The sequence below is a fragment of the Pongo pygmaeus genome, chromosome 5, assembly GCF_028885625.2.
Source record: "Pongo pygmaeus isolate AG05252 chromosome 5, NHGRI_mPonPyg2-v2.0_pri, whole genome shotgun sequence".
In the NCBI taxonomy this organism is placed as follows: domain Eukaryota; kingdom Metazoa; phylum Chordata; class Mammalia; order Primates; family Hominidae; genus Pongo; species Pongo pygmaeus.
The window spans coordinates 35,600,122-35,622,872 of NC_072378.2; the positions used below are offsets into that span (position 1 = coordinate 35,600,122).

A 22,751-nucleotide genomic window follows, 5' to 3' on the forward strand; every position below is an offset into this window, starting at 1 on the left:
TGCTGTGAGTGTTGAAGGGTCCTTGCAAGGACAAATTCTGGGTGGGCACATATGGTAGGAGGGAGCTCTGGAAGAATGAGTGGTAAAAGGAGGAGATACTGGGTATAATTTGGGGCCCTCTTTCACAGCTTTGTCTTAGGTCTGTTCTGCTTCAAGACTCCAACCAAACATTGAAGGGACATCTTCCTCAGCAGGTACCCAGCCAAGCAAGGAAAGCTGAACACGCTTTAAAGTATTAGCAGAGCAATTCAGTGACAGCTGTAAATGAACCGAGGAAAACAGTCCCCTTGGACCAGGAACTCACCAGGAACAGGGCTTACAAGGAAGAGCTTTTGGGAAGAAAAATTTGAGCCAGAATGGAAAGCTGAGCATAGTGTGGCTGGAAGAGAAAAATGAGGAATGCATCTGCAATGTGAATAACGAAAATATGCAAATGCATAGAAAGGAATAGGATGGTTAGGTATTGTAGAGGGAACAGGAAGATATAATGTCTTCCAGAGCAGAGACTCTTTGCTGGAGAGGGATAAGCATTGTGAGCAGGGAGGTGAGAGAGAGGGGTTAGTTAGATGGTGGGAGAAGTCTGGCTGTAGGAGGGGCGTAAAAAGTCTGTGGCCAGGTGTAGTGGCTCACGCCTGTAATCCCAGCACTTTGGGAGGCTAAGGCAGGCAGATCACTTGAGGTCAGGAGTTCAAGACCAGCCTGGCCAATGTGGCAAAACCATGTCTCTATTAATAATACAAAAATTAGCCAAGTGTGGTGGCACGTGCCTGTAATCCCAGATACTCAGAAGGCTGAGGCAGGAGAATAGCTTGAACCTGGGAGGCAGAGGTTGCAGTGAGCTGAGATCACACCCACTACTGTACTCCAGCCTGGGTGACAGACCGAGACTTCATCTCAAAAAAAAAAAAAAAAAAAAAAAAAAAAAAAATCTGCTGGGAGGCCTGGGTTTGTGGTGATCAGCATCAAGATCCACTCTAGTACTGGTGAGCACTGAATGGGAGGCAAAGGAAAGAATTGGGAGCCCATATAGTCTGACACAGTCTCTAGTGAAGCACCAGCTGATTCAGACACAGGCACATACCTCTGATATGGCCAGGGGAGCAGTTCCAGACCAGTATCCATGCTGCTGGACCCAGGGAGTATCTCTTATTCAGAACCCCAGAGCAGTGCTATCCTGTGGTGTGCTAATAGCAGTGCTATTTCTGTGGTGTTGGAAATGTTCCATATCTATGCTTTCCGCCATGGTAGCCACTAGCCACATGTGGCTATTGTGCATTTGGCCTGTGGCTAGTGCAACTGAGGAAGTGAATTTTAAATTAAATAACCACATGTGGCTAGTGGCTGTCATACTTTCTAGAGCATCTATTGCCTGGCCAGTGATTTAATACCATCTCAAGCTTCCTGTATTGGGACCCTACTGTTTACCAGATACTTTATTAGCCAATTTACACAAATTATCCCATCAACTACTCACAGCCTCTCATGAGGAGGTATTATCATTCCCATTTTAAGGGGGAGGAGATGGAGAATAAGAAAACCATCCCTAGAGAGGGGTAGAGCTGGATTTGAATCTGGGACTGACTGGTTCCAGTGCTTAAGATCGTTCTGTGATAGCACATTTCTTTGTATTGTTTTCTGTTCATCAGTTGGACAAACTGATTCTCCACAGAGCACCTTACTGTCTGCGAGGTCCCTCTTGCCCTTACCTATGAACTAGTCTTCCATGCCCTCTCTTTTCCATTCTTTCACTTTGGTATGACTTCCCAGGATGGGCCAGCAGGTAGGCACCATGACTATGGAGCCCGAGCGAGGTGGGGAGTAAGTGTAGACAGAGGCTCCCAGCACTTACAATCAACTGGTATGATGGTTGGCTGCAGAGGAGTTGAAGGGTAGAATGCAGAACTGAACGGAAACCTGTGAGATTTGAGGCAGGGTGTTTGGGGATTTCAGTTCTCTTCTTAGCCCCAGGAAGTTTCAGAGTATAAAAGCAGAGGACAGATAACTGTCTCAAGCTAGGACTCTGGGTATCTATAAATTGGAGAGAATACTGGTCCATGCATCCATTCACTCAGTAAAAATAATCACTTAAGGATTTGGATTCAAAAAGGCTATAATGAGTCCTGAGAATCTGCATTTTAATAAAACCTAGGCAATTCTATATGGCCCATAGATCACACTTGGATATCAAATTGTCTTGGTGTCAAATCTCATCTCCTTTCTGTGCCCAGTTTTGGGATCACAGGAGAGTAATGCCTCCCATTCAGTGCTCACTTACTTGCAGGCTGCTACTTAAGACGCTATTTTGGGTTTCCCAGTTTACAGCTGGAAGTAATCTCTTTCTCCTCTGATCTGCCCCGTAACACAGGTTCTCAACCTTGACTACACATTAGAATAACTGGAAGAGCTTTAGAAAAATACTGATGGCCCAGCACCAGTCCAGGCTATCTGACCAGAATCTCTGGGGTTGTGGCTTGGACATCTCCTAGGAGAGTTGACTCTGATGTGCAGGGTGGAGGACCCCCTCACCTTATCTCTCATGTCTTCAGGGCATGTACCACATTCTGCTCCATGCTTTTTGTTTCTCCTTTTGGCTGGGCTGAGTCACCTTTGAGCCTCCACAGCTATCATTATAGTGCCTTTCACAAACACACTCAATAAGGCGTTTTCAACTGAATAACACGTTTCTCTATTTCAGTTCAGATTTAAGGGCACCATAATATTGCCTCAGAAGTTGGACTCTTTCGCCCAAAGACTCTTTTCTATGTCCTTTCTTTTTTTTTTGTTTTTTTTTGAGATGGAGTCTCACTGTCGCCCAGGCTGGAGTATACTAGCGCAATCTTGGCTCACTGCAACCTCCACCTCCCTGGTTCAAGTGATTCTCCTGCCTCAGCCTCCTGAGTAGCTGAGATTACAGGCACGCATCACCACGCCTGGCTAATTTTTGTATTTTTAGTAGAGATGGGGTTTCATCATGGTCAGGCTGGTCTCGAACTCCTGACCTCATGATCCACCCGCCTCGGCCTCCCAAAGTGCTGGGATTACAGGCGTGAGCCACCGCGCCCGGCATCATCTATGTCCTTTCTTAACCATCCTCTTTTTTGCTAGATCGTGAGTGGCCTCTTCCTTCAAGTATAGCTCTGTATATAGCACCTATTGTTAGAGCAAAGGCCAGGAGACAGAGGAACACTGGGGATTAGGGCCTGAAGGGCTGCACTTATTAGGCTTCAGGTAGCTGGTGCCAACCTCTGCCAGCTCTGGATGTCTCCATTGTTGGCAGCACAGGGGCCGAGGAAAATCATCCAGGATGGAACATTTTTCCTCTAAAGCTTCTTGGCTCCATGGTGGGCAAGTGGAAGCAGGCCTGGTCTCAAGCAGAATCATGAGACAGATGAAGATCCCTCAGATGCCTCATCCCCCTTTCTTCCTCCTTTACTAATGATTGCTGGACCCTGCCACCCTCCCAGAGACCACTGTTCCCATGCCTTTTCCCTTAACTTTCCCTCTAAGCCTCCTCCGTAAACTCATTCACTTTAAGTTGATTATTCCTAATCAAGTTGAGTATACTAACCACTCTAAGGGTTTTTTGTTTTCAAATAAAAAAAGGAGTTTTTGAATGATGGAGTTTTAGCTGTCACTGTGAATTAAGTATTTTTGAGGGCAGTGGGGGTTCTTTCTGAATTCCCGAAATCAGTGTCTGCCTACTCTGAAATCAGAGAGATGTGAGAGAGCACCTGTTTCTGGAGGGGTCACTGCCTCTGTTTTAAAGAAGAGGGGATTCTGCCCTTGGAAGCCCACCTTCAAGACACCCCTTAAGAGGTGCCAACAGAGGTTCTCATGTGCCCCCTCTGCCCCTGCCAGATGTGGATGAGTGTGTGGAGGGGACTGACAACTGCCACATCGATGCTATCTGCCAGAACACCCCGAGGTCATACAAGTGCATCTGCAAGTCTGGCTACACAGGGGATGGCAAACACTGCAAAGGTGAGGCTGGGAGGGCACCTGGAGGAGAGGGACCTGTGGAAGAGGGCAAACCAGTGCCACTGCCCTCAGTTGGCCACTCTCCATCACACCAAGGCTAGAAATTCCACTGGTCAAGTGGTGGGGGGGTGAGGGGGGCAACTGCATCTTCCCAGAGAGGATGCCATTTTCTAATTTGCACAAAGGCACCATGCAGGCTAGCAGAGGCCCTGGTGGGGACAGTTCACAGCCCACAACCTGGCTGGGGTGGGAGCATGAAAATCATAAGAGTAAGGCCTGAGGTTCCCTGACACTGGAACCTTTATCTTTAGACCCTTACACTACATCCACAATGGATGGGAACAGAAAGTGTGCTTCAGAGGAAGTTCATAATGTAAACACATCTTCCCCTCATAATTAAATCAATGCAAATTAAAGTAGCCTTGAGATATTAAATTTATGAGCTTCAGTGTTGGTGAGACTTTAGTGGACAGGGTACACTTGTTAATTCCTAGTTGCATTATAAATTGAAAAGTAATTTTGTAATACCTACCAGGAATCTTAAAAGGTATTTCCTTTGATCCAGGAATTTTACTCTTGGGGACTTATTCAAAGTAACAAAATAATACATGGGAGAAGATGTTCTTTGATGCATTATCTATGATGGTAAAATAAATGAAAGAAATCTAAATCTCTAACAATAGAGAAAAAAGAATAGAAAAATAATATTCTGCAACCATGTACAATGGTAATTAGAAAGACTGGATGGAGACCTGAAAATGTTTATGACTTAGGTTTAAATGAAAACAGAAAAATGCTAAATGGCTTATAGGCTATGAACATAACTATGCAAACACAACCATAAGGCTGAGTCTGGGGGTGGACAGTGGGTTTGCAGGTGGGTTCAGCTGTCTCAGCTTCTCTTTGCCCACAGACGTGGATGAGTGCGAGCGAGAGGATAATGCAGGTTGTGTGCATGACTGTGTCAACATCCCTGGCAATTACCGGTGTACCTGCTATGATGGATTCCACCTGGCACATGACGGACACAACTGTCTGGGTAAGCAAAGGAGAGGGGATTTGGTGGAGGGATGTCTTGTGGAGAAAGAGATCTTTTCAGCATTTCCTATTTCCCAGGGAAGGAGGAGAGAGTGATCAAAAAGAGCTACATTCACAAGAGAATAAGGTCAGCCTCCCCTTTGAGACTGGCCACTTAGGATGAAAAATCCTGCTGGATGAAAAACATTAGAGGAGAAGCTGCTATGAAATGCTCCTAGGGCAAGGGCCAGGAGATCGGAATAGTGGGTTTAGCCAGTGGTGAGGCATGATAGGAAGCTGATTTGGCTCCACACAGATATCTTGGTTCTGCTGCTTACTAGCCTTGGGTCTTGGGCAAATCAGCCAATCTCTGGAAATCTCAGCTTTCTCCTCTCTAAAATGGGGGTGGGACCAGGTGTGGTAGCTCACACCTGTAATCCCAGCACTTTGGGAGGCTGAGGCAGAGGGACTGCTCGAGCCCAGGAGTTCAAGACAGGCCTGGGCAACATAGTGAGACCCTGTCTCTACAAAAAATAATTTAAAAATTAGTCAGTCGTGATGGTGCATACCTGTTGTCCCAGCTACTTGGGAGCTCTTCCTTGGCTTGAGCCCAGGAAGTTGAGGCTGCAGTTAGCTGTGATTGTGTCACTGCACTCCAGACCGAGCAATCTTATCTCAAAAAATAACAATAAAATAGAATGGGGTGGTAATAACCCACCTGAAGGCTGCTGTGCAGATCACCATAAGACAACATATGAAAAGAACCCTGTACAATCCTTAGCACATGGTAGGAGCTCAGTAATGGGAAGAATGTTTTTGATGATGATGACAGTGCATCCCTATGCCCCAGGGAGCCTCTGACCCTTACAGGCTTGTTTTCTCCCAGTTCTTCCTGCAATCTTCAGTCTCACCCTCTCCTCACTGATCTCCTTTGTCCCAGAAGCTGGATCAGAGATAAGAGAATCTCTAAGGAACTGAACTCAACTTTGGTCTCTGCCATTTTGGAAAATTACTGGGACCAAGTCAGACTCTTCCCCAAGCAGAAAATCTGAAACTCATAGCAGAAAAGGATTTGAAATTTGAACCCAGGGCCTTCTCCCAAATTACTTCACCCTGTAGCCACAACAGAAAACAGGCACTAGAAGCATAAAGGACCAGGAAAGGAAGAGAAACAAAAGGAATGATGCCCAGAAAAGCAGGCTGGGCTGGTCCCCACCCACCAATTGACCAAATAGATAAATTCTCTGAAGTCCTATTGGCTGAGAAGAGCCTCCTTACTGCAGAGCTGCCTCCAAACCTAGTCATAACCCATCACTGGACCAGGCTATAGGTTTCTACACCCAACCCAGGCCTCCAAACCCTGATATCTGCTGGGCCCTTAATCCCAGCCCTGGTCACCTCTCCACCATTTTAGCTTCCAGGGAAGGGCCTCATATCTGCCCAGTCACCCTTGAGGGCCTCTTATGAAACTCCTTTGGGAAGGGAAGCTGTGGCACTTAGACCAGGACAGTGAGTTGCCTACAGGACATGCACATAAGCTTCTGAGTTCTTTGGCTGCCTTTGACTTTTCTAGGCCCCTGATGCTCACCACATCTCATTTCCCTATAAGTGTTCTGGGGAGAACCAACCAGAGGGACAAGAGAATGATTAGGTATAGAGAGGGTCAAGGGACAAAGATGACCTAGGGTTAGGGTTCAAAGTCTCAATACTACCTTCGGCTCTTAGGGGAATTTTGAGAAAGTTGTCCATGCCCTGGGCCTTAGCTTCCCCACTGAGAATTGGAGGAAAGAGCTTGGCTAGAGTAGCAAAGCCACAAGATTAGATAGTAAGGGAGCAGACAGAAGGATGGCATGTAGAATGTGGCAAGAGCAGGAAAACAGGGATGGGGAGAAGTCAAGAGAATAGCAAAAGATAGGGTAGAGACAGGAGCAAAGCACACGAAAGTACACCTTAGCTCTTCCAACAGGTGATCTCTCAGGCAAGAGCCAGCTGGATCTGGGCCTCTCTGCCCTGGCCAGAAGGGGAAGAGAAGGTTGCAGGATCTCAGCAGAGAGGATGGGAAGAGAGGGGCAGATGAAGCCCTCAGGAGCCCAGATTCTAGCTGCTCCATTTGACAACCAATCTACGTGATGCCTCCTGGGCCAAGGCAAACTGAGAAGGACCATGGACTTGGGAGGGCAGTAGCTAGCATAGAGATGGAGTCAAGGTGTTGAATTGGGGGCCCCAGGGTAAGCTTTGCTCTAGAACCTAGGGGTGGTGATTTGGGGGTGAGAGCCTACTGTTCTCCCTGCCCCCCACCCCCACCATCTAGGGTGTGGCCTGGCAGCACTCCCCAGATCCCTCCCCGCCAAGTTGTCAGACTTTGTTTTCTTAAACCAAAATAGGAGAAAGGCTAGGGAATATGGCAGCAAGCCCAGGCACGGGGGGAGGGGAGGAAGGACGGGGCCGTGGCCTGTCCACAGAAATGGTCCCTGCTCCACAAGGAGTTGAGGCTCAGCTGCCTTTCCCCACCCTGCCCCTCCAACCTCAACACCATGGCCATAGCTCTGCCTGCACCCAGAGCCACTTCCCAGGTTCCTACATTCCCTGGCTGTTCATTGCAACCAGCTGCGACCCCCAGTTACCTATCTAACCAATGTGACCAATCTCCATCCTTACCTTCATCACTGTTCCTCTTGCTCTGGCTTCTTTCCTGGTGTCCTCTGTCCTCATACCCAGTTTACACAGGTGAGGAAAAGGGAGGCATGGCTTCACCTAGGTGACATTTGAGGTTCAAAGGTCCCCTTTTCCCCCACTTGCTTAGCTTCCCAGCTCTGCCCTCAGGGCAGCCTTTTTACACTTAGTGTAATATTAGCTGACAAGGGTGTGAGGACTTCCTGGCTTAAGGCTGGGCTTAGGGGGTAGTAGTTCTTAAGACTGCCTTTGGTGCTGAAGTCCTGGGATACACCCTGGACCCTGCTTGTACCCCATGGCCCCACCAACTACCTATCCTGCACAGATGTGGACGAGTGTGCCGAGGGCAACGGCGGCTGTCAGCAGAGCTGCGTCAACATGATGGGCAGCTATGAGTGCCACTGCCGGGAAGGCTTCTTCCTCAGCGACAACCAGCATACCTGTATCCAGCGGCCAGAAGGTCAGCCCATGACCTGGGATGGCCCCATCCCTGCCCTCCCTAGGCTTCTCTTCCCAGCTGTCCCTCAGCAGCCCCTAAGTCTCACCCTCCATTCTCAACTCAGCTAGCTCCCTCTTCTCTTGTCCTTAAACTCAATCACACCCTAAAAGATCTAGGAACAGACACCCTGTTAGGGCAAAATCTGGGGAAATTACTTTCAGGTTGGGATCAATATGGGATTAAGGCTACTATGGAGTATCCTCTGTGTCCAGATCTGAGGTGGATGTTGTCTTTAATTGTAGGTGGCTGAGCTTCTCTAAGCTGCTGCCTATCTGAGAGGGCCTCACCATGCCTTTTTCCTTGGATTGGCATGGGAGGGTCAGGCAGGAATAATGGGTTTATATTGGCTGTTTCTATGACCCATGCCCCCCACTCCCACTAGACTGTGACATCCCTGAGGGCAGGGACTATGTCTAACTCATTGTTGTATCCCCAGCACCTAACATACTGCCCTGCATGTAGTGAGAGTTTAATAAATGTTTGTTGAATAAAATTGCATAGTAAATATCTATACCAATTACCCTCTACTCTCATTGTAGATCTGATTGCTACTGATCTTCTTCCCAGTTTGACTGTAAGCTCTTTGAGGGGAGTGATCACACCTTGTATTTTTCTAGGACCTTCCTAAATCCACCCCATCTCCAGCACAGTGCTGGACACCTATTATACACAATTTTTTGGTTGTTTGAAGGAGAGGGTGATCATTCATTGGGATGAATATCAATAGCTAGCTAGTAATACATCGTTCAGAACAGCTCTGAGCTCTGCTCATGAGCACCCAGGTCTGTGGGGAAGACAGGAGGCCTGGGACAAGGAGAGTCAGTCCCCTCGTGTTGAATTCAACCTCAGTGGAATTCTCCCAGTTCCCTAGGTCTCCAGTTGCCCCTTGTAGTTCTTCTCTTCTAGACATCCAGGGGTACAGAGCATTCACCCCCCTTTCTTATCTTTTAGAAGGAATGAATTGCATGAACAAGAACCACGGCTGTGCCCACATTTGCCGGGAGACACCCAAGGGGGGTATTGCCTGTGAATGCCGTCCTGGCTTTGAGCTTACCAAGAACCAACGGGACTGTAAATGTGAGATAATTGGGATGGCAGGTGGGGCAGTGGAGTCAGGGGTGAAAACAAAGAGGAGGGGTATAGGGCTTCAGGAGCAAGAGGACTGGGCTGGGAGGAAAAGGGAGTATGGGGGAGGCAACTAGGCAAGGGGCCAGTACCCACATTGTGGAAAACTGTGGATGCAGGGAGGAGCAAGCTGACAGGGCCCTGTTCTCTCTGTGCACAGTGACATGCAACTATGGTAACGGCGGCTGCCAGCACACGTGTGATGACACAGAGCAGGGTCCCCGGTGTGGCTGCCATATCAAGTTTGTGCTCCATACCGACGGGAAGACATGCATCGGTGGGTGAGGCCAGGGGAGAACTCAGTCCACCTGAGATAGGGGTGGGGGTGGGACCCCTTGGGAACCAGGGAAATGGAGGAGTGCATGGGGCCCAAGTGCTGGGCACAGAGGGACTGGTGAGGGAGTTAAGACCCAGAAAATGCCAGGTCTAGTAAGGGACAACTCTAAGAGAGACTGAAGGGCTCCCCGGCCCTCTTCCCCTCCCCAACCCAGTGGTTTTACCACCCTGTTCCCAGGAGCCTTACCACCCTCTTCATCCCAGGACAAAGTGTTGCCAAACTGGGAATAATTAGCAGAGTTGCTTATTGACCAAGGCTGTAGTTGAGAAGTGGGAAGAGATCTGGGGAAATGCATCTGCTTAGGCCTGACCAGAGGCCCTTGGTTGACTAGTGTGATAAGAGAGGAATTATCAAAGCCCAGTGTCCCCACTCTGCAACTGAGGGTGGGACAGAGTGCTCCTTCCTGGAACAACCATCCCTGAACTGACTGACAGATGGGGTTTCCTGGCTCCAGGTATCTTTTTCCTCCTTATTCCTTCTCTCCTCACTCTCCTCCTGCAACTCCCCTTTCTACTCACCTCACCCTACCCCCCATTTCTCTCTCCTCCAGATGCCAGTGGTACTCCCTCTCACCTCCACCACCAACCCTCTTTCTTCCTCACCAACTCCAGCCTTCCATCTCTTACCTTGATTTGAGGCCCTCTTAATACCTGGATCCTTCTTCCTGAATTCTTAGGCCTTATCTCACATATTTTCAGGTACCCTAGATGAGTTTAATTCCTTAAAGTTAATTCCTAATTCCTTTAGCCTTTAGGTCTTTAGTGCTGAGAAGGATGATGGAACAAGGTTTCCCCTTGGAGAAGTGGGAAATGAAAGGAAGAGGTTTGGCTGAGAGAGAGGCTGTGTCTTTAGCCAGGCAGGGCATGAGCTTGCTGTGTGGGCATAGGTGTTTATGAATGACTGTCCATCTGGTGGGCTGCAGCATGCTGAGGATGGGGGTGTGTGAATCCAGTCACTGTGTATGAAGTTATGTATATCAGAGACATGACATTAACTGAAGAACTAGTCTCTCCAGAGACCTGTCCCTTTCATTGCAGGAATAGGAACTGGAGAGCAGATGACACTCTTACAGGGCTCCCTCAGGCACTTGCTCCAGAGACTGGCACATCCATTTCTAAAGTCCCTATATAACTAAAATCTCCCCTGCCACATTTGCCTCTGAATTAACTCTTCAAAGACCCCAGAACATTTTTAGGCTCTTCTCATTGCCTTCTTTGGGCTGGTGTGTTTCAGCTCCTTTCATTTTTTACTCGTAGGTCTAATTATTTTGCTTTTCAAACCTCCCACCACCTCCTGGACACATTCACACATCCCCAGTCTCTCGAAAGAAATTGTTTGCAGTCCGCAAAGAAAAGATGCATGAGTCAGGGGCCAGGGATGTGAAGGTCTGATCCCTCTCTGATTTCTTTCTGTTCAAAGTTCCAGACATGGTTGCTTCTGAAAACACCCTTACTGAGCTTGGACTCTTCTCTAACTCAAGACCTATTCCACCACTGGGCTGTGACCAAATCAGGCAGAAAAGAGCAAATGAGGCTATTCTGGGATTTACAGCTATATTCTTTCCTAGTTCCTCTTCCTCTTCTCCAATAGAACTTATTTTACCTTGCCCTATATCTAATTTTTTCTGGCCATCCCTGGTAAGAGGAAACATCATTGCCTGGGACCGTCAGGACATTCAGATTCGGTGGGAAGACTGAGAAGGCAGTATAGTTCAGCAGAAAGGGCGGCACCCTTTGGGATTTGGGATTTTGTGGTTAGTAAGACTTGAGGGTGCATCCCAGCTTAGGCTTGAGCATGCTCTGTGGTATTGGGCCCATGGTTGGTTGCCCCTTTCTGAGACTGTTTCAGTTTTTCAGTCACTTGCCGGGAGCTTGGCATCTTTGGGGATACCACCAGACAGGATAAGGATGAGGAATGAAGCTGTCATAAGGGTCCCAGGGCTCATCATTTGGGGCTAGTGGTTTGGGCTGGCAGTGGGGAGGAGAGGGTGGGGAGGGGTCCGGGGCCCAGAGGGCCACAGTGGCTTCTGCCCAGCACCTAAACAGCTTTTTTACAATGTCAAACAGGGGAAAGGCGGCTAGAGCAGCACATCCCCACTCAAGCTGTTTCTAATGGTAAATATGTCTGCTCTCTCCGCTTGCTCTCACTGGCTTGCTAGGGGAAGGGCTAACCTGCTGGGGCTCCCACTAACTGCATGCCCACTGGGCCCAGCCTGACTGGGCCCCAACTTGCCAGCAGGGCTATCCTGGCAGCCTGGGCACTGGGCCCATTGGGTGACAAGAAACCTGAGTCCCTAAGAGCTGGCCCGGGAGCTTTCATGTTGGTCTCATCTTTGTTCCTGTCACTCTCCTTCTGCCCTTCCTTTTCTGCTGTCTCCTCCCACACCCACCTTCTAACACCCCACCCCACTCCCAGCCATCTACTCCGCACCCCCCTCTACCCAGCCAGCCTCATCTTCCCCGTCATGCCCACTGTGCCATCTGAGATAGGGGCGCGATAGGGTTAGATGCCATCCCCTCCTTGGGGCTTCTTTTCTGGGTTCTTACCCACATTAGTTCACAGTCCCAGCATCACTCACCATTCTCTCCCACCATAATGGCTAAGAGCATGGCATGTGTGTTCAGGCAGACCTGAGTTTGAATCCTGGCTCTGTTACTTTCTAACTGTATGACCTCAGGCAAGCTACTTTCCTCTCTGATCCTCAGTTTACTTTTCTATAAAATAACAGTCCTTCCTTAGGGTTGTAATGCTTGAGACAGTGCATGTAGAGCATCTACCTCGCAAGTGCCTGGCACAGCATAAGCACAGAGTAACTTGTGGTTTTAATATTATGACCTAGAGAGCAAAAGGGTGAGACTATATGGTCCTGCTGCCTCACCCTGCTCTCAAGAATGCCATCCTGCAGAGGTGGGCAGCTATGCCCAGCTTTCTGTCCAGCCTGGGATGGACATTGTGCCAGCTCTACTATTCCGTATCCTACATCCTTCAGAAGCTATCTGGCCTTGGCATAAGATCTCTGTGCCCCTCCCCCTGCTCCTGGGCTTAGTGGATCTCTTCTTATGCTAAGAGCACTCTTAAGGGGGTGGCTAGGCTTGGAACCTGAACTCAACGTTCCCTACTAGGTTCCTCCCATGGTCTTGGAGAGCCTCAGGAGAGACTAAAGTGGAAATGACACAGAGGATATCCCACTCCAGGTTGGGCTGTTCCACACATGGGCATTTGAGGGACCAGGACATGGCCAGGGACCCATAGAGTTAGGCTTCTTTTGGAGCCCTGGCCTTCCTGTTCTCATTGGTGACAAGAGTTGGGCCTGAGTGTGGGGAGTCAGAGACTTAAGAAGATGACAGTACATCCAGTACTGGTCTTATTCAATTCCCTTGATTCTGAGAACCATTCTTCTATCTTCCCTAGTGGAGGTCTTGGGATTCTCTCTCTAATGGGAGAATTCTAGTCACCCCAAGAGGCCAGTCCACACCACCTCCACAGTCTCTGAATCAGGGGCCTTCACTGTTTGAACTAATGGCTTTTCCTTGGACACATCTGACTTTACCAAGCTACCATTTAAACCTGTTTTTCTCCTGCTCTGAATTCAGAAAATAGGGAGAGTGACCCATCGACACTCCTTCTACTCTGACCTTTTAGTGAAAGGGAAAACTTACCAGCATAAGAGACTTAGCCAAAATAAGGATTTAGGTCTTATCTAGCTCTGAGGTTCTCTAACTCTTTCACTAACCTTTTTACACCCTTCCTTCTCCTCTGGATTCTTCTCTTTCTTTTGCTTCTCCCCTCTCCTATACAACATCTCCCCATTAGCAAAGTAAAACAACAAAACAGCCAGCTTATCTCCATCTAGAACTAAAAGGAGGGTTTGGGAGGAGTTGAAGGTAGATTAACCCAGTATGTGCTACCTCCTCTGAGGATGAGCAGTCAGTCGGTTCTGGAAGTGGGATCTTTCTTAAGACAGCTAGGCAGCGGGGAAGGGGAAGATAAATTAATGAGTATCCTTCAGTTGCCTTAGGAATGGCCAGGCTCATTCTTTCCAATCCACTTACAATAAGATTGTCCCACCACAATCCCCACCCACCCACCAAAGACATAGTGGAAAGAGGAAGAAACTCCTATCTGTCCCTTCTGGTTCCCTGGCGGCCAGAACCACCCTCACTTAGCTCCCATCCCTCCCTACTGCCCCCCGCCCCACCTCCTCCACCCCCTCGGCACATTCCTGCCTGACAGCTCTGGCTTGTACCTGCCTCACTGCTGTCCACCTTGTTTCAATCAAGTAGGGGGCAGGGAAGTGGACTGCTTGGCTGTACTTGTGAGGGGATGGGGGTTGGGAGTGATGGGAGGAAAGGGGCCGGGAGCCTCCCATGGCTTAATGCTCCTTCTAAAGCACAGAGAGGCAGCTGAGGCCTTCCCTCGGGCCTCTGTGGTCTCCACTACCCTCAGAGTTTGGGACTCCTCCAGGCTTGTAACCTCGTTACCATCCCCCACCTCCCTCCTAAACAGAGACCTGTGCTGTCAACAACGGGGGCTGTGACAGTAAGTGCCATGATGCAGCGACTGGTGTCCACTGCACCTGCCCTGTGGGCTTCATGCTGCAGCCAGACAGGAAGACGTGCAAAGGTAAGGACTTTGAGAGGACAGAAGCAGAGTGACCTTTAGTAAGGGGCTGAGGTTGGGACCAGAGATAGGGTGCCTATTAGGGGATAACACCTCCTCAACCTCCTTCTTATGAAGAACCCAGGACATAGCTAAGGGTTGTCTCCTATCTGCCTGTTCCATCTCAGTTCAAGGGACACAGAAGTCCAGCCAGTTCCTTAGTGCCCCCTTCCCCTTTGTGTGTGCATGAGGTCACAGGTGTGTTCCATAACCTTACCCCACATTCCTCAGACCTTCCCAGTGGGCTCTGGGGAAATGATGTCTACCCCTCGAAAAGCTGTACCGGTCAAAGGGAGAGTAGGATACTAGTTAGGAGGACTGAAGCTGGAGCCTGGCCACTTGGGTTCAGATCCCAGCCCTGTCTCCTACTAGCACTTAATGTCTCTGTGCCTCAGTTTTCCATAGTGCTCGCCTCATACTGGGTTGTGATTAAAAGAGTTATTATATAAAAAGTACTTAGAACAGTGCTTGGCAAATGGAAACACTTTGTGATAACTGTTATTACAGTATAGTTACCCACATTATGCATTCTGTTTCCCTTCCTTTTAATTAGCCAGGTCTGAGGGAGAATGGGGGGAAGGGTGGAGGAAAAAGGAAGGGTAGCCATACTGAAAATGATGATTCATTAGGTCCATATCCTCTGGTCACAAGGGGTGGGGACTAGGAGGACTAGGCTCGTTCTTTGTGTCTTTTGACCCAACAGCTGCGAGAGGAGGGGGGAGGCTAGGGCAGCAGGTCAGCCAGCCAGAGTTGAGAGGTTTCCTGCTGGGAAGAACTGTTGACAGGTATGCTAAGAGTGAAGTGGAAGGCTGCCCTCCCTGCCCCCTCCCCCAACCAGGGGTGAGTAGCCTGGGTCCTGTCTGCCACCAGCTTGGGGAACTTGACCTCAGGAAGGAAGCCATTCACCAGCCCCCCTTTCCCTTACTAGTGCTGAAAGCTGCCTCAGGCCTGAGTCTCTCCAGATCTCTCCCAGTCCAGCCCCCTGCCTGGCCCCCAGCCCTCCCCCATCAGCTACCCAGCCTCACTGGCTCTCCTGGAGGTCCTCCCTGCCTGGCCTCTTTCCCAGCTCCTCCTTCTCCCTAAAGGGCTGCCTGTTTTCAGTGAGTCCCTTTTGACCCTCCACCTCTCCTTGCCCCGCATCCCCCCAAGCCCCCCGTCCTGAGGGACAGGAAAGAGAGAACCCTACCCACCAGCCTTTCAGGGAATGGCCATCAGCTGGAGACTAAGGTCTAGCCTGTTAGTCAAATGCCCACCTGCCCCTCCTCTAGGTAGTTCCCTGAGGGCCTGTTCCTAGTTTGGGTTCCAATTTGTCCCCTTATAAGAACACTCAATCCCAGAAGAGAGGGTGTTACTAATGGCCACAGATCCCCTGAACAGGGAAGAAACAGAGACAGGAAAGAGAAAGAGAAAGAGACAGAGAGAGAGAGAGACAGGAAAGAGAAAGAGACAGAGAGATCAAGAAGAGGCAGGCCCAGGACTCCTTGATTTTTGCATGTCTCTGTCAGTGAGGGAGGGATCTTTCTCCTTGTTTGTTCTCAGCCTTTGATAGTATCTTTTATCCTGTTTTGTCCTCCTTCTTCAGATATAGATGAGTGCCGCTTAAACAACGGGGGCTGTGACCACATTTGCCGCAACACAGTGGGCAGCTTCGAATGCAGTTGCAAGAAAGGCTATAAGCTTCTTATCAATGAGAGGAACTGCCAGGGTGAGCAGACTCAGGCAAAGGTGAAAGCCTTAGGAGAGGTTCTTGTGGGAGAGCTTCAAGGAGGCCAGAAGGCTAAAGTCTTAGAAACTCAATAGATATCACGCAGAGTCTCTATAGGCAGTGTCATCCTGCAAATTAGCAAATGGTACTCCTTCCCCTCAGCGGACTAGCTCCATATCAAAGCACTCAGCTTGGCAAGGACTGAGGGATGGATTTCACCCCAATTCATATCCTTGGCAGAGTAGGACGTACCTAACCACACATGGTGGGCCCTGACCTAAAGGTACCAGATCTTGCAGTTCCTAATTCCAAGGACTCCAAATAGAGGGGGCAGAGAAGATGGAATGGCATTGTTAAATCACTGGTCCTAGAGCTAGGACATGAATAGGGACTCTTCAGTTCAAGGGGGAAAGCCAAGGCCCCTCACTTGGGTCCTTCACCTGAGCAAGGGTCAAGTGCTCCAAGACAGATTCAGTGGCTTGAATCTTTGCTCTTCCAGATATAGACGAGTGTTCCTTTGATCGAACCTGTGACCACATATGTGTCAACACACCAGGAAGCTTCCAGTGTCTCTGCCATCGTGGCTACCTGTTGTATGGTGTCACCCACTGTGGGGGTAAGCTAGTAAGCTTGCACCCCCAGCCACCCTGGCCCCCTCACCTCTTCACCCTCCAGTTGAACAGGTCCCTGTGTTGGCTTGTGGCTATGGGCAATCCCTGGGTGCATGCATCATGTCTGCATCTGCTGTGACAAAATAGGAGGAATTAAGACAGCTTTTGAAGAACTGGGAGACTAGGGAAATAGCACCCTGCCTCCAAAATTCCTATCTCCCATTCCTATAACTGTCCCTGAACCCCCAACTCTCAGCTCCCAAATGACAGTCTCACTGGTTGGGAGGAGTGGAAGGCTTTAAAAAGCTTGTTGGCTTGGCCCCTTCTCGATCATTCCTTGGGGATAGAGATAATCGGAGGAGGTTTGAGCTCTTCTCAGGCCAGTAGTCATCTTACAGTGCCTAGAATGCCTTTTTAACTTTTTTAAATTGTAAGAATATTTAACATGAGATCTACCCTCTTAAGTTTTCAAGTGCACACTACAGTATTTATGCCTATGTTACCTATAGGCACATTGTTGTACAGTAGATCTCTCGAACTTATTCATCTTGCATAACGCAGGGTACCTGAAACTCTAACCAAAGGCCCTCACTCACTGCCTACTCTCTGGCTCCTCCTCCAACTCCATCGTTGTTTTTCTGTCTCCCTACTCCTTCCCCCAGATGTGGATGAATGCAGCATCAACCGGGGAGGTTGCCGCTTTGGCTGCATCAACACTCCTGGCAGCTACCAGTGTACCTGCCCAGCAGGCCAGGGTCAGCTGCACTGGAATGGCAAAGATTGCACAGGTGGGCAGTGCCCTCTGCTGGCCAAAGATGACACTGCCGTTTCAGGGGGCAGTTGGGGTTCTGGAAAGCATAAGAGTATCATGTTGGGGAAAGGTGTGAGGTGGGAGAGGGTGGAGAATGTAGCCATTTTGAGTTAAAGACATGAAATTTGTAGTAAACAATCCCATCGTCAGTCTCCATGGGTACAACAATAGTTATGCAAGTAGCTGATTCCTCCAAATTACCCAACTGAGGGAAAGGAATGCATTCATTTGCTCAGGCCTCTCTCCCCTTCCTAGAACCACTGAAGTGTCAGGGCAGTCCTGGGGCCTCGAAAGCCATGCTCAGCTGCAACCGGTCTGGCAAGAAGGACAGCTGTGCCCTGACCTGTCCCTCCAGGGCCCGATTTTTGCCAGGTACATGGGAGGAGGGTGCTGGAGAGCTTTGGAGGAGAAAAGAGGAAGGACTGGTCGTTCAGGCAGCTCCTTCGTTCCCCTTGGATTCCTCCAGCCAGCGGGGGTTGGGAAGGCAGGTCAGAACTGTGACAGGCTCCTTCTCTCAGAGTCTGAGAATGGCTTCACGGTGAGCTGTGGGACCCCCAGCCCCAGGGCTGCTCCAGCCCGAGCTGGCCACAATGGGAACAGCACGAACTCCAACCACTGCCATGGTGAGCACCAGCCCAGAAGCCCTGTTCCCACCCTACTCTCTTACATTAATTCCTTATTTTTGTTCTTCATCAATCCCCTGGCCTTCCTTTCTCCTGGATCCTCTTTTTTGCCCTATAATTCTCCAACACTGCTCCCTCACTCCCTCTGCCCTAACATCTGATCCCCTTGACTTTCATAATCTCACTCCCCCAGCCAAGCCCCTGGCTTATTGCCCAGCTTCTCAACAACCCCCACGGCACCCCTGACCTCCATGGGCATCCCATACTGTGCTGAGTTTCTACCATCCCTCTAGAGGCTGCAGTGCTGTCCATTAAACAACGGGCCTCCTTCAAGATCAAGGATGCCAAATGCCGTTTGCACCTGCGAAACAAAGGCAAAACAGAGGAGGCTGGCAGAATCACAGGGCCAGGTTTGGACTGAGGACCCCATTCCAATTGGCTGTCTGGCCACTAAATCCTCCTTAACCCTTAGCTCCTCTGCTTCCAAAAACCCACCAGAACCCTGAACTCTAGGCAGAGCAGAAGAAAAAGCAGCTGTAGGCATAGCACCCAAGGAAGTCCCAGAATATTCCCCTCCGCCAACTAATTAGGACCCTACACTAAAACAGGATTAAGAGATAGTTACAGTCAGAGATCTGGGGAGGTCTGTCTGGGCTGGGAGTGAGAACTTTCCAGGGGATGTCCCTGGGGTTGACAAGGCCTCTCTCCCAGGTGGTGCCCCCTGCTCTGAATGCCAGGTCACCTTCATCCACCTTAAGTGTGACTCCTCTCGGAAGGGCAAGGGCCGACGGGCCCGGACCCCTCCAGGCAAAGAGGTCACAAGGCTCACCCTGGAACTGGAGGCAGAGGTCAGAGCCGAAGAAACCACAGGTGGGACTGGGGGCACTGTTGGGAAGAGGACTGGAAGGGGAGGGCAGAGGTGGGGAAACCACAGGTCTCAGCAGCAAAAGGAAGGAATGGAGCCTGTACTAGGGGCAGACCCTGCCTGGTGCCAAGCCTAAGAGCTAGTCCCTCTTACCATGCCCCTCCTAGCTCCCAGCTTTGCTCCCCTGCCCTCCTGCTCACAGCAACTCTTTCTCCTCCTCCCTGATACACATGGCCATCCACCACCAGCCAGCTGTGGGCTGCCCTGCCTCCGACAGCGAATGGAACGGCGGCTGAAAGGATCCCTGAAGATGCTCAGAAAGTCCATCAACCAGGACCGCTTCCTGCTGCGCCTGGCAGGCCTTGATTATGAGCTGGCCCACAAGCCAGGCCTGGTAGCCGGGGAGCGAGCAGAGCCGATGGAGTCCTGTAGGCCCGGGCAGCACCGTGCTGGGACCAAGTGTGGTAAGGGAGCTTACTGGGGAGCAGGGATGTAGGAAAGACCCAGTTTGGGCCTGACTCAGAGCAGGACCCTTTGTGGCCTCAGTTGCATTTCTGAAATTATGAGGCAGCCAGGAAGCTCCTGCCTGCTGTCCTCCCTTCCTTGGTCCCAGGCTGAAATCTAGAAGGATGCCAGGTGGGGCCGGCAATCCTCCTGCACACGGCTTTGACCCTCCAACCCCCCCAAGTAGGATTGTGTTTGTTCCCTGACAGAGATTCTCCCTGAATCGGGGGTTGTGGGGGCGGAGTGGGAAGGGGAGTCCCAGGCCTGGGTGGTGGGAAATGGGGGGGTGGGTGGCTAGCACGGCCGACTCTCCCTCAGTCAGCTGCCCGCAGGGAACGTATTACCACGGCCAGACGGAGCAGTGTGTGCCATGCCCAGCGGGCACCTTCCAGGAGAGAGAAGGGCAGCTCTCCTGCGACCTTTGCCCTGGGAGTGATGCCCACGGGCCTCTTGGAGCCACCAACGTCACCACATGTGCAGGTGCCAGGGGAACAAACAATACAGAGTGGGGTAGGGTGGGCACTGGGATGCCCATGGGCATGGGATTTCCCAAAGGGCAGGCCCAGGCTCCAGGCCACTCCCTTAGTCAACATCCTGTTTGTATACCTTTGTCCCCTGAGATCGGGTGACCCCATGGGGATGACTCAGGACCATCCCCATCAGAATTGGGCCCTTGATTCACTGCAGGTCAGTGCCCACCTGGCCAACACTCTGTAGATGGGTTCAAGCCCTGTCAGCCATGCTCACGTGGCACCTACCAACCTGAAGCAGGACGGACCCTATGCTTCCCTTGTGGTGGGGGCCTCACCACCAAGCATGAAGGGGCCATTTCCTTCCAAGACTGTGACACCAAAGGTGAGTAAGCTACTCACCTCCCTGGGGGATGCCCCAACCCCAACTACTCCCAAAAAACTCTCCAATTTCCCAGAGGGGACACTGACCCACCATTTTCTCCAAACCAGTAATGGGCCCAGCTACTTGACCAACCATACCATCCTGCTTCCAGGACCCACCCTGCCCCTCCACTAGTCCCAAGCTTGGGAACTGAGAAATAATTAACAGTCCCACTTACCCCTCCATTTTGGAGAACTGGTGGCATATTCTCCTCCATATCCCAAATGAGTTTCTATATAGGTTTGGCACTGTGCTCAGCGTCTGAAAGAAAAGGATTGGCACTGTAGCCAACCACTCTGTAAACTCTGTTTTTCCGTGGGCTTAAATTCTGGCATGACTGGGAAAGGTTGAGACCCTAGAAAGAACTTTGATGTATCTGATCTCCTGATTCTCCAAGATGAATGTATCCTGTCCATCTCATGCCTGTAACTCCCACCTGCCTACCATCTTGATTCCTGCCCTTCTCCCTTGCCTACAGTCCAGTGCTCCCCAGGGCACTACTACAACACCAGCATCCATCGCTGTATTCGCTGTGCCATGGGCTCCTATCAGCCCGACTTCCGTCAGAACTTCTGCACCCGCTGTCCAGGAAACACAAGCACAGACTTTGATGGCTCTACCAGTGTGGCCCAATGCAAGAGTACGTGGCAAGCCAGGCTGTGGAAAAAAGGAGGAGAGAGGCCTGGGAGCAGTGGACATCTAAAGGAGGGGTGTGAAACCAACAGGGAGCAGGGCTGGGGGGTGGAGGACCAGGAAAACTCCACCTTCCACCTCTCCCCAACTCACTCAACCTCAAGGCCAGTTGCTAGGCTGGACCCTGTAACACCCTCTCCCTGGAGACAGGTAATGAGGAAGCAGAGACAGGTGAAGTGAGAAGAGAAGGTACTAAAAGGGCAGGAAGGAAGATGGACTCAGAGCTTGGAAAATAATGATGAACTAGGATGCAGGTTTCCCATAAATGTCTGACCTCTACTTCAGAACTCTTCAATTCCCCCAGCGCAATTCCCCACTGACTTCCCTTCTCTTTGTTGTTTTATCCACTGGGATTTGGCTGCAGATCGTCAGTGTGGTGGGGAGCTGGGTGAGTTCACTGGCTATATTGAGTCCCCCAACTACCCGGGCAACTACCCAGCCGGTGTGGAGTGCATCTGGAACATCAACCCCCCACCCAAGCGCAAGATCCTTATCGTGGTACCAGAGATCTTCCTGCCATCTGAGGATGAGTGTGGGGACGTCCTCGTCATGAGAAAGAACTGTGGGTGGCTTGCAGAGCTGGGCCAGGGAAGGGCAGTCCAAATCTGGTTAAGGCAGAGAGACAAAGAGAGAGACTGATACAGGAAGAAATGGGGCAGTGAAGTTAGGGATCTATGAGGGTGAAATAGTGAGAGGCCTTTAGGAAGAGAGAAGCTAACAAAGGAAAACAGCAATGACACATGTTTGGTAGAAAACAGAGTTAATAAAGCTAGCAGTGGGGCTAGAACTCCAATGGCATTACATGTATCACTTTCCTATCCCAGCATTTTTGCCATTCCATTCATTTAAATGTCAAATTTATTACACTATGTGAGTGCCCAGGTATCAAGGAAGAATTGTGGAATGAGCCCAGTGGGCAATGGGAGAGGGTGTGGGGTAGGCTGTGTGTATGTGAAGGGGGAGCCTTTGTCAGAATGATTCTCTCCCTTGCCCCATACCCCCACCACCAGCTGTATAGCCCACGTTCTAGGAGGGCCTGGGTAGCCTGCCCTGCTGCTCTACTGACCTGCTGCTTGCCTTCCCAGCATCACCATCCTCCATTACCACTTATGAGACCTGCCAGACCTACGAGCGTCCCATTGCCTTCACTGCCCGTTCCAGGAAGCTCTGGATCAACTTCAAGACAAGCGAGGCCAACAGCGCCCGTGGCTTCCAGATCCCCTATGTTACCTATGATGGTAAGCCAAGGAGGTGGGTGAGAAGGGGAGGTATGTCAGTTTTGAGAGGGAACCAGGAGAGCAGGAAGAGCTCCCGCCCCTGAGCCCCTCCCCTTGGTTGACTTTGCAGAGGACTATGAGCAGCTGGTAGAAGACATTGTGCGAGATGGCCGGCTCTATGCCTCTGAAAACCACCAGGAGATTTTAAAGGTGAATGAATATTAACAATAATGATAGCTAACATTTAATGAGCATGTAACAATATGTAGGCAATATGCTAAGTGCTTACATGAATATTCTCATTTGATAGACACATTATTTCTATGAGGTAGGTGCTTTCTCCATTGCCTCTTTACAGATGGGAAAACTGGGGCATAGAGAGTTAAAGAACCTGCCCCATGGGAAAGCTGGGATTTGAGCCCAAGCCTATCCGACTGCAGCGTCACCCACACTATATTACACCTTGGGGAAAACTTGGAAGAGAAAGGGAAAGTGAGGAGAAGAAATGTCCCTACCTCTTCCAAGAGACATAGGGAAAAT

The 22,751-nt window shown here is 50.3% G+C and overlaps 1 protein-coding gene and 1 long non-coding RNA gene across 6 annotated transcripts in view; one reads left to right on the plus strand and one right to left on the minus strand.

Annotated features, from left to right (window-relative positions):
* The window catches only part of LOC134739716 (uncharacterized), a 101,104-nt gene that overhangs the window by 65,467 nt on the left and 12,886 nt on the right, over positions 1 to 22,751 (minus strand). The window contains exon 2 of the long non-coding RNA XR_010126694.1: positions 20,480 to 20,562. This is a non-coding gene — a long non-coding RNA (uncharacterized LOC134739716). The remainder of the gene's footprint in view (positions 1 to 20,479; positions 20,563 to 22,751) is intronic.
* The window catches only part of SCUBE3 (signal peptide, CUB domain and EGF like domain containing 3), a 42,800-nt gene that overhangs the window by 9,847 nt on the left and 10,202 nt on the right, over positions 1 to 22,751 (plus strand). For 2 of the 5 annotated variants that reach the window (XM_054490648.2, XM_063666147.1), the window contains exons 2-21: positions 3,859 to 3,981; positions 4,892 to 5,017; positions 7,994 to 8,128; positions 9,119 to 9,244; positions 9,453 to 9,569; positions 14,136 to 14,252; positions 15,871 to 15,993; positions 16,493 to 16,609; positions 17,267 to 17,392; positions 17,671 to 17,787; positions 17,934 to 18,038; positions 18,332 to 18,448; positions 18,750 to 18,908; positions 19,152 to 19,367; positions 19,726 to 19,887; positions 20,095 to 20,262; positions 20,780 to 20,941; positions 21,359 to 21,556; positions 22,080 to 22,232; positions 22,342 to 22,421. In XM_054490648.2, coding sequence (XP_054346623.1) covers positions 3,859 to 3,981; positions 4,892 to 5,017; positions 7,994 to 8,128; positions 9,119 to 9,244; positions 9,453 to 9,569; positions 14,136 to 14,252; positions 15,871 to 15,993; positions 16,493 to 16,609; positions 17,267 to 17,392; positions 17,671 to 17,787; positions 17,934 to 18,038; positions 18,332 to 18,448; positions 18,750 to 18,908; positions 19,152 to 19,367; positions 19,726 to 19,887; positions 20,095 to 20,262; positions 20,780 to 20,941; positions 21,359 to 21,556; positions 22,080 to 22,232; positions 22,342 to 22,421 — 2,747 coding nt within the window. The remainder of the gene's footprint in view (positions 1 to 3,858; positions 3,982 to 4,891; positions 5,018 to 7,993; positions 8,129 to 9,118; positions 9,245 to 9,452; positions 9,570 to 14,135; positions 14,253 to 15,870; positions 15,994 to 16,492; positions 16,610 to 17,266; positions 17,393 to 17,670; positions 17,788 to 17,933; positions 18,039 to 18,331; positions 18,449 to 18,749; positions 18,909 to 19,151; positions 19,368 to 19,725; positions 19,888 to 20,094; positions 20,263 to 20,779; positions 20,942 to 21,358; positions 21,557 to 22,079; positions 22,233 to 22,341; positions 22,422 to 22,751) is intronic. The other 3 variants (XM_063666146.1, XM_063666149.1, XM_063666148.1) reach the window with 3 other exon arrangements.